Below are 14,505 nucleotides of genomic sequence, written 5' to 3' on the forward strand. Positions count from 1 at the left end.
TTTGTGCTTCCTTAGAAAGGTCTCATACCAATGCAGTTAGTATTCCTCATTTATAAACCCATGTTCATTCTCTAAATTAGTCAATGTGGGACTTCCATCATTCAACCGTAGGAACGATCTAGATATTTTTTTATTTTTTAATAATAAATTTTAAAGTGTTTTTGAAATTATTTAAAAAAAAAATAGAGTATTAATGAATTGAGGAATATTTTTGAAACATTTTTAAAAATTAAAGGTTATTTTTTAAATTCTTTAAAAAAAAGTTAGGGGTATTTTTAAAACAAAATGTTGTACAAAATTAAATTAATAGAGTATTTCTTGATTTTTTTTTTAATTTATACATGTGGGAAGAAATGTATTTTTATTAATTTAGCCTTAAAAAAATAAAAAATAATATCAATTTTTCCTATAAATTTTTAATTTAATTAAATTAAACTTAGAAATGTAATAAAAATTTAATCTTATATTTAATTCATCCATAAATTTGAAGAAAAAGTAGCTTAAAAATAGTTGAAATTTAGATAATTACAACAAATAGAAATTATCCGTAAAAAATTATTTAAAATTAATATTAAAAAAAAAAGGCCAAAACTTTAATGAGGGTTGAAATGGAAGGCCCGTGGATAACTCTAAAAACGACGTCGCTTTGTGACTTAAACTTGAACAGACGGTGTCGTTTTGTCCCGTCTTCCAACAGGCCCAACTATACTGCGTGCATTTTCATTGTTCATTCTAAGGGCGCGCTCATTGTAGCTGCAGTCTACGAGAAGCCTGAAATTTTCGAGGTACGCATTTCTTCATGAATCTTCATCCTTATTCGAATTCAGAGTTCAGATTACATTACATGTATGATTCATTGCTTATTTAAATCCCCTTTAGTCGAGGTTCTGTTGCTTTGCCGCCAATGGTTGCTGACCTTGTTGAAGCTCCTATAGTTTCGTCTTTCAAAATTTCAATTGTTGTGTTTTTCGTGCAATATGCAAGAAATGTTCGATCACGAGAGGATATTAAGATTGAAAATGCCGGGGCAGAGAATTAGTTTGGATTGTTATTGAAGTTTCTTCCGATACCCCACAATGCACTGGTTGTGTTTGTTAAAATGTCTAGCTGAACTAGTACTCGCTAATCTTCCGTTCTTTCTTTTGGGTTGTGTCTTCTATAGCGTTTTTGTTCCGCTGTCTTTAATTTTACTGTTATTTGGTTGCCGTTCTTGATGCCTTTGGAGCTTAGCTTATTCAATGAAACAATTAAGCTGTTTTATTGTGTTTTGAGCAACTGGGAAGTCTTGTAATTACTCTTATGTATGTATGTTTGTTTGTTTGTTTGTTTCACATTGAGTTTGTTAATGGATCAGTAGTAAGCATTTTTCTCTTTTGCAGTGGGCGTTATTAAACTCTTGCTCTAGGATGGTGATCGCTTCTGCACTTGGGGCTAATCATATTGGTTAATCCTTTTCTCTCTCGGGATATATGTTTATTACTGTGAAAACATTGAGTTTGCTTAATCTTTCTCTCATTTTCTTTTTCTTAAATCTATAGGAATGGCTTCTCTTCCTCATTCGAATCGACCATTTCACGTTCGTTACAACACAGCCAGATTAAACAAGGCCAACATCTTTCAGGGACTGCCCACAAGGGTACTTTCTATCATTTGAGACTTTTGAATTTGATTGCTCTTACAATCTGCTCATTTCAATTCTGGGTTTGTTACTTTAGATTTCCAGAAGGGGTGGACATCTCTATGCTGATCGAATGGGCTTTAACCATGCTGCATCTGGAAGAGATAATCAGCAACTGAGGTTTAATGATGAATTGCCTCCTGAACCCTTCTTCTTGGGTATAATTAAAGAAACCGTTTGGTAATCTTTCACAACTCTTTCTCCCGTCCTTGTGGATTTTGGATCATTATGTCCAGGATTGTTTTGTTTTGAACCACAGGGGATTGAGATCATTGTTCATATTTCTGGCCGAGCAGCCCAGTCAACTGAAGTACATTGAGTGGCCTAGCTTCCAAAGCACGGTATGGAGGCGAGATTAGTATGTTAAATAGTGCATTATAGGAGATTCATATAGGATGAAATACTTAAGTTATGATGGAAATTCACTGAATATTCTTTCTGAACTTTGGTGTTTATTCTTAATTCATCCAATTTAGTGCGTAAAATTTTCACTTTTTCTCTCTTGTTGGTGCAGCTAAAGACTGCTACATTTGCTCTTGTTCTCGTTGCACTGTTGATTGTAGCACTCTCATCAGTGGACTCGGTGCTCAGCTACATTTTAACTTTCATTCTCAGAAGGACCTCATAATGAATTCTGGTACTTTTCACTTCTTGTTACAAAATACTCTCAGAAGTTAAACTTTTCTTTGCTGTTTTTAAATCGATGGTTGAGAGTGAGCGTTCTTGGTGTATATTAATGTTGTTGGAGATGTTTACACTAGCGTGTCTATGAAATCATGCCGTAAGGAAAGTATAGAGAATATTGTCTTCCATGATTCGCGCATTTGGATACAATTACGACCGTCCCCATACATAAAATTAGGACTGTCCAAAGTGATTGCCATACACTTCCGTGTAATAAAAGACATAATTTGTCATCCCCTTCCCTTTTCTTCCCCTGTTGAGTTTCTTGATGACTCCTAAACTAGAAGGGTGTTTTATTGAAACTAGATCATCTCGCCCTTTTCGTTCGTCAGTGCTACAGTTTTCTTTCCAAGGACTATGGGCCACGGGGAACACGTAGCGTAGGGATGTCGAATTCACACTATCTGAACTCCTACTACGTCTTCAGCTCCCATCGAACTCACCAATAGACACCCTGCATCTCTTCCCCGTGATCTCCAACCTTCAGAAAAACACACTTATAAATACCCATCACATCCTCCAATCTGAGTATGAGTATACCTTCTTACTCTCCGTTTTAAACGAGACAGGACCCGCCACTAGTAGATATTGTTCTTTTTGAGTTTTTCCTTTCGGACTTCCCTTCAAGGTTTTTAAAATGCGTCTACTAGGGAGAGATTTCCACACCCGTATAAAGAATGCTTCGTTCTCCTCCCCAACCGATATGAGATCTCACAATCCACCACCTTTTAGGGCCCAGCATCCTCGCCGGTACACCACCTCGTGTCCACCCCCCTTTGGGGTTCAGTCTCCTCGCTGGCACATCGTCCGATGTCTGGTTCTGATACCATTTTTAGTGGCCGAAGTTCACCGCTAGCAGATATTGTCCTCTTTAGGTTTTCCCTTCCATGCATCTCCTCAAGGTTTTTAAAACGCGTCTACTATAGAGAAGTTTCCACACCCTTATAAAGAATGTTTCGTTCTCCTCCCCAACCGATATGGGATCTCGTAATCCACCGCCCTTCAGGGCCCAGCATCCTGGCTGGTACACCACCTCGTATCCACCCCCCTTTGGGGCTCAGTCTCCTGGCTGGCACATCGCCCGATGTCTGGCTCTAATACCATTTGTAGCGGCCGAAGTTTACTGCTAGCAGATATTGTCATTTTTAGTTTTTCCCTTCCATGCTTCCCCTCAAGGTTTTTAAAACGCGTCTACTAGGAAGAAGTTTCCACACCCTTATAAAGAATGTTTCGTTCTCCTCCTCAACCGATATGAGATCTCACAATCCACCCCCCTTCGGCGCCCAGCATCCTAGCTGGTCCACCACCTTGTGTCCACCCCCCCTGTACATCAGTCTCCTTGGCACATCGCCTAATGTCTGGCTCTAATTCTATTTGTAACGGCCCAAGCCTACCGCTAGTAGATATTATCCTCTTTAGATTTTTTTTTTCCTTTTCAAGCTTCCGCTGAGGTTTTTAAAATGCATCTACTAGGAAGAAGTTTCCACACTCTTATGAATAATGCTTTGTTCTCCTTCTCAACTGATATGAGATCTCACACACTTGAACACATCCAAGAACCGTTACCTGATCATATTTGTTAAAGTAGATCTAAAATGACCTCGAATTCTTTCCATTCCAATGGACGTAGAAGTTACTGTTTTGCAATGTATTGCCATTACAAGTGCTATTATTATTCAATATGTTCTCTCCAGGAACTGTATTGTGGCTACAGAATCAAACTTGCTTTTTGTTGAAACAAAAAATTTTACTCCACAAAATGACCATACAAGTGATTACAAGGATTCCTCCAATTTGGCCATATTATTATTTGATCATGACATTAAAATCTTGTAATCAATCACAATCACCTATTATTGATACATACTTAATATTCTATGCAAAATATATCAATTTAAACACGAACGATCCATATATGCCTCAAAATAACAATTGATTTATCTTTTGCATAGACTTGTCAAATGAGTAAAAGATATTTGTTTCCATTCATATGGTTGAACTAAGATACATTGTACACGATCAACACGAAGATTCTCTACATCCCTAGACTTGTGGTCAAACCTCATCAATGACCAAGCAATGAAAGATACATCACAACTAACCTACACGATCAACGCATGTTCTAGTGGAGGCTATAAACATTCATCCTATGTTTGACTACTCTACGATTATGATGTTTCTTAGCTCATACCATATTCATGTCAAATACCCTTACATCGTCCTTTGTATTACAGTATGGTTATTTAAACTTCTAAACTTTGACATCACATATGATACATATGTTTAAATTAAAACACGACCATGAAAATTGCATGAGAGAGAGATGGAAGACGCCAAGTTTCAACTTTGAATACTTGTACGCATCTTCTCTTCCAAGTAATGAGGCCAATTAAACAAATACGACCATTTGACTTTGCCTCTAAATATTTTACTCTCTTCAATTGTATGCGAAGATGCCACCTCCCTCATGATGTATTTTTCTCCCGACAATAATAGATTCGAGATTATAACGTATTAACTAATTAACTTTTTGACCTAAATATAATTCGTACGTTACTTAATTAAGGGGAATATTGTAGGTATATAAGTAAGAGACGCTGTCTTCATTAGTATGAGACTTTTGGAGAAACCAAAAACAAAATCACTCGAGATTATGTTCAAAGTAAACAATATCATACCATTATAAAAAGTCATTGTTCCTATCAATCTTGACCAAGAGATTAAAGATTCGAATTCTCTCACCTTCCTATATTGTGGTACTAAAAAAAATAATTGGATTATATACATACATATATATATTACGCTCTAGGAAGATAATATATTCGAAAAATAAATGCTAAATCAAAAATTTAATTATTTATTTTTTAATATAATATTATTCTTAATTAAATTATAGCAATTATTTTATTCTCTTTTAAATATATTATTATTCAATATAATTTTTTAAAAATATTTTTTGGATTCCACTTGAAAAACTTTATAATATAATAAATAAAATAAGATACCATATATCGTATATCATTATAAATCACTACTTAATTATATATTAAAAGTTTTTTTAATAGAAAATATATATTTTAAGTTGATGTAATGTGTGTGGACTGTTGAATGTGTTCATCATTTGACTCATTATTATTATTTTTTCCAGTCTTATTTAATAATTACTGAAAATATTTTTAGTATAGTTCAATAATGATTGGAAATATTAATATTTTTTGTCATATTTTAAATTTAAATATAGATATTATATAAATGGTTCTATCGAAAATATTATAATATCATTTGTCTAGTATTATTAACATCTTTTGGTCTTATTTATTAACTATTAAAAATAATTTTAAATAAATATATTATTTTAAAATTAAAGAGGGGTATTATATACGAAAATTTTAATATAAATCGTCATTTTCTTAATTAAAAAATAAATTAAACCTTCGATGTGTTCTTATTTCTGCCTCACAATGTTGATGTCTTTTTCATATTTGACTGTATTTAAATTAATATATTATGGGAAAATAAATTAATAATTTTTAAAATGACACATTTTTCAAACATTTTATTTATTTAATTTTTAATTTTTAATGTGATTAAGACTATGTTCGTTAATTATTTAATTTTTTAATTTTTAAAATTACGCCATAATACATCATTGACATTAATTAAAAACGTCAAATATTCTTAAAGTATTTTTTTAAAATATTTTAATTTTTTTAAAAATATATCTATAATTTTAAAAAAAAAAAAATTTCAATGTGTTCTTAATTTATATTTAAAATAATAATAAATTTATATTCAATAGTATCCTAAAATTTTTAATTAATTTTTTTATTTTTATTGAACACAAAATTAAAAAGTTTATTCAACCATAAATTTCAATTATTTTAAATATTTAAAAAAATTCAAATAAAATAAAATAAGGAAGAATACCAATTTTAAAAAAATTAATTCAAGAATTTCTCGCTCGAATAAATCAATTATTTTTCATCTATGTAGCATATTAATTCACGAACAAAACGTTTTTATTTTTCTTGTGGGGAGTCGGGGAACATTATAAAAGAAAAGTCTTCGATATTTGGTATACCAAACAATATGATACCTTGAAAATTTAATTCGTACCTTTATCTATAAAACTTTAATGTATATTTGTGGGGTAAGAAAATGATAAATATTTTAACCCTATGGTATTGTCACAGGACCTTTAATTATTCGTGCAAGATTCATTGACCCACTTTTGTTGTTGGTTTATATTCGCTCACGTTTTTTTCGAATTAAATTTTAAAAACGTCATAGGAAATGAAAATATTTTCAATCTTCAGTAAAAAAAAGAAAATACGGATGATATTAGAACTTTAATTTACAGATATATCGATATTAAATGAATATATTTTTTTAAAAATTTAAAAATCAATAATTATCGTGATCTTTCTTATTCAAATGTGGGTACGATTCATTCATGTACCCTCTCATTTACTCCGGTATCACCAGTAATTCGAGAAGGGTAAAATTTAACTTCTTTTCATATAATTTTTTTGCTTTAACACTAATAGTAATACTCGGCAATTCATTAGTCAAATATCACTGCATGCAGGAATCTAAGGCTGTCTGAAATCAATAAATTAGAGAACTAACCAACAGTGACTCAATGACGGGTTGGTCCCTGTAGATTGTACGCTTGTAAAGGACTATTTCTTCGTTTAATTCACATTTTTCATGTTGAGTTATTTATGTTCATCTTTGAATGATTTGAGACTCTACGTCGCACTAGCTTGTGGGCACCATAGACTCAAGAATAGACTGATTGACTCAACAGTGGCTCAATGACGAGCTGGTCTCTGCGGATTGTACACTTCTAAATGACTATTTCTTCGTTTAATTCACATTTTTCATGTTGAATTATTTATGTTCATTTTTGAATAATTTGAGATTCTAGGTCATACTAGCTTGTGGGCACCAAAGACTCGAGAATAGACCGATTGACTTGGTCTTTAGCTTCTTTACCGGTCTCAAAATTTGATAACTAGGGTTCTTTACCGGTCTCAAAATTTGAGCCGTCGCGTTGGGACGTTATACAAAAATGGCTCTACCAAACGCGTCTGTGTGCTGACTGTTAACTAGGGACCCTCGCTTCGGTAGCCTCAAAGGTTATCTCTAGTCACTCTTAAACGGGGTCCGCCCGCTTTCCTCCGTCTTCCCCCAACCCTCACTCTTCGGCTAGGCCTGCCTTTCCGCCTCCATTTCAGCCACAACCATCTTCTTCTTCTTCATTAAATTTCATCGACCAGCAACAAAGAAACCAGAACCCACTTAGATCTCCCTCTATATAACCTCTGCAATTCATCCCTTCTCTCAGATCTCCCCCACTTTACTTCATCTCTACTGTACTCGAACTTCTTCGCCCCTTTGCTCGATTCCTTCCATTTTGGCTTAGCTTTTGACTGATTCTGCTGATTCGTGTTAATATTGGGGGTTTGGATTGGTTGCTGTTTCTCTTTTGAATTTGATTCGTTTATGGGTCTAATTTGTTGAATGCGAATTGGTAGACTTGGTTTTTGATTTTGATAAAGTTTCTTCTGACCAATCCGCTTAAGAATCTGGTTTTGGAAGTGGGTTTGGCTTTGACTACTATTTTGCTTCCGAAACTTCTTCGATCTTTTCGCCTTTTGACTTCGATTTCTTTACTTGTTTCTCTTTTTCGCTGTGTTCATTGTTTGCGGCTGCTCATTTTCCAAGAAACAGCGAGGGGTTTTGGAAAATATCTGCTAGAACTCGATTGTTGTGATTAGCGGATGAGGAATAAAGAATGAGAAGTCATTTAGTTGTACGGTAGTGTTTTTATTAATACATTATCTACGTTGTGTTTGACTGAGCAAAACCTTTTGTAATTGGAAGTTCTGGGTTGTATTAAAATCACTTGGAGGGTGATTTTTCATTTAGATGTGGAGGATTCTTTAGATGAAATGAGGGATGTTATCGGAGTTGATGAACTTATTGAGGGCCTGTTTTGGGCCAAGCTCCGATCGGTCTGCAGCGGGCGATATCAGGGGGCGACAGGACGGGTTGTTGTGGTACAAAGATAGTGGACACCATTTGAATGGTGAGTACTCAATGTCTGTTGTTCAGGCCAACAATTTGCTTGAAGATCAGAGTCAGATTGAGTCAGGCAGTTTGAGCTCAGATGAGTCTGGTCCCTTTGGGACCTTTGTTGGTGTGTATGATGGCCATGGAGGCCCCGAGACGTCGCGGTATGTCTGTGATCATCTCTTCCAGCATCTCAAGAGTGAGACATCTACTTTCTTCATGAATTCATAACTCAGAATTTTCTTATTTCAGCTTCATATTTTCTGTTCGTTCTTATTTGATCATGGAGTGATGAGGGGAAATAAACTAGTTTGTGGTTCATTTATGTATATTCCCTGTTTGTTCTTGAAAATTTTCGATTAATGTCTGTTTGTGAGTACACTACTTCATATCTGATTAAGGAATGTTTGTCTGTGATAGTTTTTCGGATGGATCATCATTGATATATGCTGGTTTTGTCGATGTTTCGTGTAGGATTTACTTCCGAGCAAGATTCTATGTCTGCGGATGTAATACGCAAGGCATTTCAAGCGACAGAAGATGGTTTTCTTTCTATAGTCCGAAGACAATGGTCAACGAATCCACAAATTGCTGCTGTTGGTTCATGTTGTCTTGTTGGTGTAATATGTAATGGGACTCTCTATATTGCAAATCTAGGTGATTCTCGTGCTGTTTTGGGTAGAATGGTGAAGGCAACCGGTGATGTTATAGCCATTCAGTTATCGACGGAGCATAATGTCGCTAACGAGTCTGTGCGGCAAGAGCTGCAATCTTTGCACCCCGAAGACTCGCAAATTGTGGTTTTAAAGCATAATGTTTGGCGTGTAAAGGGCATAATACAGGTTAGTTAGTACTGATCTTCGAATGTCTCTAGTATGCTGTTAGTAATTGATTGATTGGATTTGTAGTTGCGTTTCCTTTGGCCTGTTATATATTGTCGTCAGCCTCACGGTTTTTAAAACGCGTCTTCTATGAAGAGGGTCTAGCCCTACTCTGATTAGTGCCTTGCACCGTTCGGTGACTGATGAGATCCCACATCCGTTAAAGAGGGGAACAAAACATTCCAGTATAAGGGTGTGAAAACCTCTCTCTAGCCAGATGCGTTTTAAAACCATGAGGCTAACGATGGTACATAACAGGCTGAAACGGACAATATCTACTCGCGGTGAACTTATGCTGTTACACTTTTCATGAATAAACTTATAGAAGGAGAGTTGATAATGCTTATTCCTATAAGGATCAAACTGCCTTCTGAAAGTTCGATCATTCACACAATCTATGGATTTAGACTTTAGCATTGTTAGTCCTTTGCACTGAATGATGTCGATCGTCATCGTGGTTAGTTAGCTATGGGAGAAAATAGATATAGCATGTAACAGCCTAAGCCCACCGCTAGCAGATATTGTCTGCTTTGGCCCGTTAAGTATTGCCGTCAGCCACATGGTTTTAAAACGCGTCTGCTAGGGAGAGGTTTTCACACCCTTTATAAAGAATGTTTTGTTCCCCTCTCCAACTGATCTAGGATCTCGCAATCCACCCCCCTCGAGGCCCAGCATCCTCGCTGGCACTCGTTCCCCTCTCCAACTGATGTGGGATCTTACAATCCACTCCCCTTTAGGGCCTAGCGTCCTCGCTGGCACACCGCCCAATGTCTGGCTCTGATACCATTTGTAACATCCCAAGCCCACCGCTAGCAGATATTGTCCGCTTTAACCCGTTATGTATTTCCCTTAGCCTCACAGTTGTAAAATGCGTCTAGTAGGGTGAGGTTTCCACACCCTTTATAAAGAATGTTTCGTTTCCCTCTCAAACGAACGTAGGATCTCACATAGCACCTCAATCTTCCATTTTGGAGAAATTAGAATGTCAAAAGAGAGGCTTTTTCATCTCTTTCTTTATCTGTTGTATTCTGGAAGTCTGAAGAACTTTAGAGACACATGAATGTGGCTGTTTCGATCATTAAGCGCTATACAACATTTCTCGTAATTCGTCGACATATGTCTCGAGAACTTGCTTTCATGTCCAGGTTATGGTTTGAGTTCAATATGAAATTTTAATCTTCAGAGGTTTTACTGTTACAGATTTCCAGATCTATAGGCGATGTCTACTTGAAAAAAGCCGAGTTCAACAGAGAGCCTCTGTATTCAAAGTTTCGAGTTCGCGAACCCTTCAAGAAGCCGATTTTGAGCTCCGAACCGGCCATTTCTGAGACCCAGTTGAAGCCAGATGATCAATTCATTATATTTGCATCAGATGGGTTGTGGGAGCACCTTACCAATCAGGAAGCCGTCAATATTGTTCATAAGCATTCTCAAAGTGTGAGATCTCTATCTAAATTTTTACTGTTTCACCACCTTTCCATTAAACAATATTATACGTACTTTTTTTCCCTATGATCATGCAGAGAATTAGAGTTCAACCATACTTAAATTTACTTTGTTTTCTGTATTATTACACTATTACTCTTCTTTTTTACGAAAGTAGCCTTCCGTGCTCGTTGATTGTGGTTTGAGAAGGGAATGAAACATTCCTTATAAGGGTGGAAATCTCTCCCTAGTAGACGCGTTTTAAAACCTTGAGGGGAAGCTCAGAAGGGAAAGCCAAAGAGGACAATATCTGTTAGCAATGGGCTTAGGCTGTTACAAATGGTATCAGAGCTAGTCATTGGACGGTATGCCAACGAGGATGCTGGACCCCAAGTGGGGGTGGATTGTGAGATCCCACGTTGGTTGGAGAGGGGAACGAAACATTCCTTATAAGGGTGTTGAAACCTCTCCCTAGCATACGTGTTTTAAAACCATAAGGGGAAACCCGAAAGGGAAAGCCCAAAAAGGATAATATCTGTTAGTGGTGGGCTTGAACTGTTACAAATGATATTAGAGCTAGTCACTGGATGGTGTGTCAGCGAGGATGCTGGGCCTGCAAGGGAGTGGATCGTGAGATCCCACGTTGGTTGGAGAGGGGAGCAAAGCATTCCTGGTGTGGAAACCTCTCTAGTAGATGCGTTTTAAAACCTTGAGGGAAAGCCTAAAGAGGACAATATTTTCTAGCGGTGGGCTTGGACGGTTAAAGCTCTTTTCATCTTTTTTGTTTATAAATATGCACGAACTGATTCTGAGATTAACATTAATCGCTCGTTTTTTGCCTCCTATTTTCATTCTCATTTGCCTATTTTGTGGTAAAAGTTGCCTCCCAATGCCCACCATTACATCCTTTTCCCATCATTTCATTACATGTTTGACCATTTTAGGGGTAACAGTAGAGGGAAGCAAACACTAACACTTTACATATGCTATTACTTTTTCAGGGAAGTGCACGAAGACTCGTCAAAGCTGCACTTCAAATAGCTGCAAAGAAGAGAGAAATGAGATACTCAGACTTAAAGAAGATCGACCGCGGCGTTCGTCGCCATTTCCACGACGACATCACCGTGGTGGTTGTGTTTCTCGATTCAAATCTACTCTTCAGAGCCAGCTCCACAAAGAGCTCGAGTGTCTCACTACGAGGAGGTGGAGTCAACAACTGGCTCCCTAACTCTTTAGCACCCGTCCCTACGCCGACGTAGAACCCGGAAATCCCCGATCGGAAGGGGCATTGGTATGGAGTTTCTGCTGTATTTCCCCCCCTATGTGAATACTAAGTTAATTAGCCTCATCCATCAAAGCTCTCAACTGTGAACCTTGTAATGTAAAACTCTTATGTAACTCTGCCTGTTCCCACCCCCTCCCCTTTTGCCCTCTTCCTTCCACTTGAAGAAAATTCACTGAACTTTTGTAACTATCCTCTATTTGAAAGACCTTAGTTTTGAATAACTTCCATGTAAACCCATGTCATGTTCTTAACAGGAAATCATCACTGCCTCTATTGTTTCAGCCATGGGAACGGTCCCGAATCTCGACCTAAGGGATTGTTCGGCCGAGGTAACTATGTAAATTCAACTATCACGAGAAGATGAAAGCTTTATTACTATTTTTGAGGTTAGGTCGGTTATCTATCCCCATGTTTTACTATGTAGGCATGATGTTTCGGTCATGTTTGTCCAAGATATGTTGTTTGTGGCTGCGTGTTGGAAGTCTTGATCATATTTGTTCAGGGCGTGTTATTACTCCCTTTTTTGCTTTCCTGTGTAGTTAGGTCTTTTATTATTCACTTCGCGTCAATACAGGAATGTAGGGTCGTTCAAACATGTTTGTGGTCGTGTGTTGGATGTGTCGGTCATACTTGTTTAGGGTGTGTTGTCACCGCTTTTATTGCTTTTGTGTAAGGTTTTTATTATTCTTTTCACGTTTATGTGGGGGTGTATGACTGTTCTCCAAAATCATGACTACACCCGCCAGGCAAAAATTCCCAAAAATGTATTATAGGTATGTGACTAGTCGTCAACTCTTCCTATCTGGGTTATATGCTATCAATGCTGAAGTTGTTGCTTATTCAAACGATTTTCTCGCTCACGTTTAATAAAACATTTATGTCAAATGTGACCCAAAATCGATCATACGTCAAGAAAGTCCGCAAGGTTCGATTTTTACACAGTTGACTTGTTCGCCAGATTAGAATAAATATTTCACAGTCATTGTCTCGCTGCTACAAAAGTACGATTGTGACACATGACATATAACTAAATAAAACTTAGAGAATGTTCGAGAATGATTAAATTGGACGGTGTCGTAGGAGAGTGTCTAGAGCCATCAGGTGTCAAATTCGACTTCCAAACCTTGGACATCGAGCGGTAATTACATGTACCATCAGCTAAAAATTAGAAGTTCGAATCCTTCAACTTTCAATATTATGAATCTATAAAGACGTTTCCTTCACAGAAGAACAACCGAGCCATTAAAAAGTTTCAGATTTGAATCTCGAGCTTTCGAGAAAAAAAAGACCTTTGAATCTACAAACCAAGTACCAACAAAAACAATGGGGCTATATGGAGCCAAGAGAGAGAGAGGGGGGGGAGAGAGAAAAGGGGAATATTCACAAATTGCCCCTGCCCAACGTGCACCCATGCAGATCACGATGTTGAGATAAACACATACATCTTTCAATACAGATAATGAAGCGGGTCCCTCCTTAGAGGGCATTTTTGTCATTTCAGCCCTCTCCAAAAGTGTTATGAAAAAATTCCCCACCATCTGTAATTCGTGGACCAATAATATCCCGCCACGTCACAACGGACAAATTTTACCTTCTCAAATAAACTCTACGCAAGAATCTCTTTCTTAATATTATCATTACCACTTTTTTAAAAAAAAATTAATTTTAAATAAAATACCATTTTGGCATATTTATTTCCAAAATTTATTTTAATTCTTAGAATTTATTTTTTTACACTCTAAATAAATAAAAACAATTAAATTATACTTAATTTAATAAAATAAGTTAAAATTTTTGAAATTATATTATATTCTATTTTTTAATGAAAAATATTGTTATTATTTTTTAAAATTATGTAATTTTAAGAGGTATTTAAAGTATAATTAAAAATATTTAAAAATGATAATTTAAAATTTAATAAATAATTAAGGAGTGAAATTTAGTTTCTTCTATTAAAAATAATAACATTTGTAGTCCATCAGATCCCAGTTTACATCTTCTTGCTGCTGTCCTCATTTCTCCTCGCCCTCGGTTCCGCTATCAGATCAGGAGAGCGAAAGCAACAGGTTTGAATCTTCGTCTTCTCTTCCAGATCCGTCATGGATTCAGGAAGTTTCTTAATCGTTGTTTCGATCGCTTCGGATTCTCGTTTTCGTTTGGAATATGTATTTGTTTGCCTCTTCAGGGCTGTAGTTGTTGCATACGTTTGATTGATCCGAACTTTGGTTTTTCCTTGGCGTCGGGATTGTAGCCATTTGATTTCGAGGAGAGTTTGTATCTGTGTGTGTGTGTGTTTTTTTTTTTGCTGTTGTTCTGTGGTTATTGGTTTGTGTTGAGGAAGTTGTAGGTGATTTGATTAATTGTTTAGTAATACATTCAATTGAATTCTTTTGTTAATTTGTTGTAATCAACTTTTTTTTTTTTTTTTTTTTTTTTTTTTTTTTTTTTTTTTTTTTTTTTTTTTTTTTTTTTTT

The 14,505-nt window shown here is 36.1% G+C and overlaps 3 protein-coding genes across 4 annotated transcripts in view; all 3 read left to right on the forward strand.

The window, feature by feature from the left end:
• The first annotated feature begins 596 nt into the window (after nucleotides 1–596).
• Nucleotides 597–2,478, forward strand: LOC111435124. Its single transcript, XM_023072461.1, has 6 exons — nucleotides 597–785; nucleotides 1,380–1,443; nucleotides 1,539–1,636; nucleotides 1,716–1,858; nucleotides 1,938–2,019; nucleotides 2,193–2,478. The coding sequence occupies exons 1-6, from the start codon at nucleotides 597–599 to the stop codon at nucleotides 2,304–2,306; spliced, it is 690 nt and encodes a 229-aa protein (XP_022928229.1). The 3' UTR covers nucleotides 2,307–2,478.
• Nucleotides 2,479–7,486: 5,008 nt separating this feature from the next.
• On the forward strand, nucleotides 7,487–12,310 carry LOC111435154 (probable protein phosphatase 2C 60). The gene is made up of 4 exons (XM_023072509.1): nucleotides 7,487–8,639; nucleotides 8,915–9,282; nucleotides 10,522–10,758; nucleotides 11,748–12,310. The coding sequence occupies exons 1-4, from the start codon at nucleotides 8,327–8,329 to the stop codon at nucleotides 12,003–12,005; spliced, it is 1,176 nt and encodes a 391-aa protein (XP_022928277.1). The 5' UTR covers nucleotides 7,487–8,326; the 3' UTR covers nucleotides 12,006–12,310.
• A 1,687-nt stretch (nucleotides 12,311–13,997) lies between these two features.
• LOC111435151 (V-type proton ATPase subunit B 2) overlaps nucleotides 13,998–14,505 on the forward strand; it is a 5,886-nt gene continuing 5,378 nt past the window's right edge. For both annotated transcript variants that reach the window (XM_023072501.1, XM_023072502.1), the window contains exon 1: nucleotides 13,998–14,097. The gene's annotated coding sequence lies outside the window, so the exon portion shown is untranslated. The remainder of the gene's footprint in view (nucleotides 14,098–14,505) is intronic.

This window comes from Cucurbita moschata, unplaced genomic scaffold, assembly GCF_002738365.1.
Source record: "Cucurbita moschata cultivar Rifu unplaced genomic scaffold, Cmos_1.0 Cmo_Scf00048, whole genome shotgun sequence".
Classification (NCBI taxonomy): domain Eukaryota; kingdom Viridiplantae; phylum Streptophyta; class Magnoliopsida; order Cucurbitales; family Cucurbitaceae; genus Cucurbita; species Cucurbita moschata.

Coding starts and splice junctions, on each gene's coding strand:
- LOC111435154 (XM_023072509.1), top strand. CDS start 8,327: ATGTTATCGGAGTTGATGAACTTATTGAGGGCCTGTTTTGGGCCAAGC. Junction 8,640..8,914: donor TCTCTTCCAGCATCTCAAGA/GTGAGACATCTA, acceptor TGTTTCGTGTAG/GATTTACTTCCGAGCAAGAT. Junction 10,759..11,747: donor TTCATAAGCATTCTCAAAGT/GTGAGATCTCTA, acceptor TTACTTTTTCAG/GGAAGTGCACGAAGACTCGT.
- LOC111435124 (XM_023072461.1), top strand. CDS start 597: ATGAGGGTTGAAATGGAAGGCCCGTGGATAACTCTAAAAACGACGTCG. Junction 786..1,379: donor AGAAGCCTGAAATTTTCGAG/GTACGCATTTCT, acceptor TCTCTTTTGCAG/TGGGCGTTATTAAACTCTTG. Junction 1,859..1,937: donor ATAATTAAAGAAACCGTTTG/GTAATCTTTCAC, acceptor TTTGAACCACAG/GGGATTGAGATCATTGTTCA.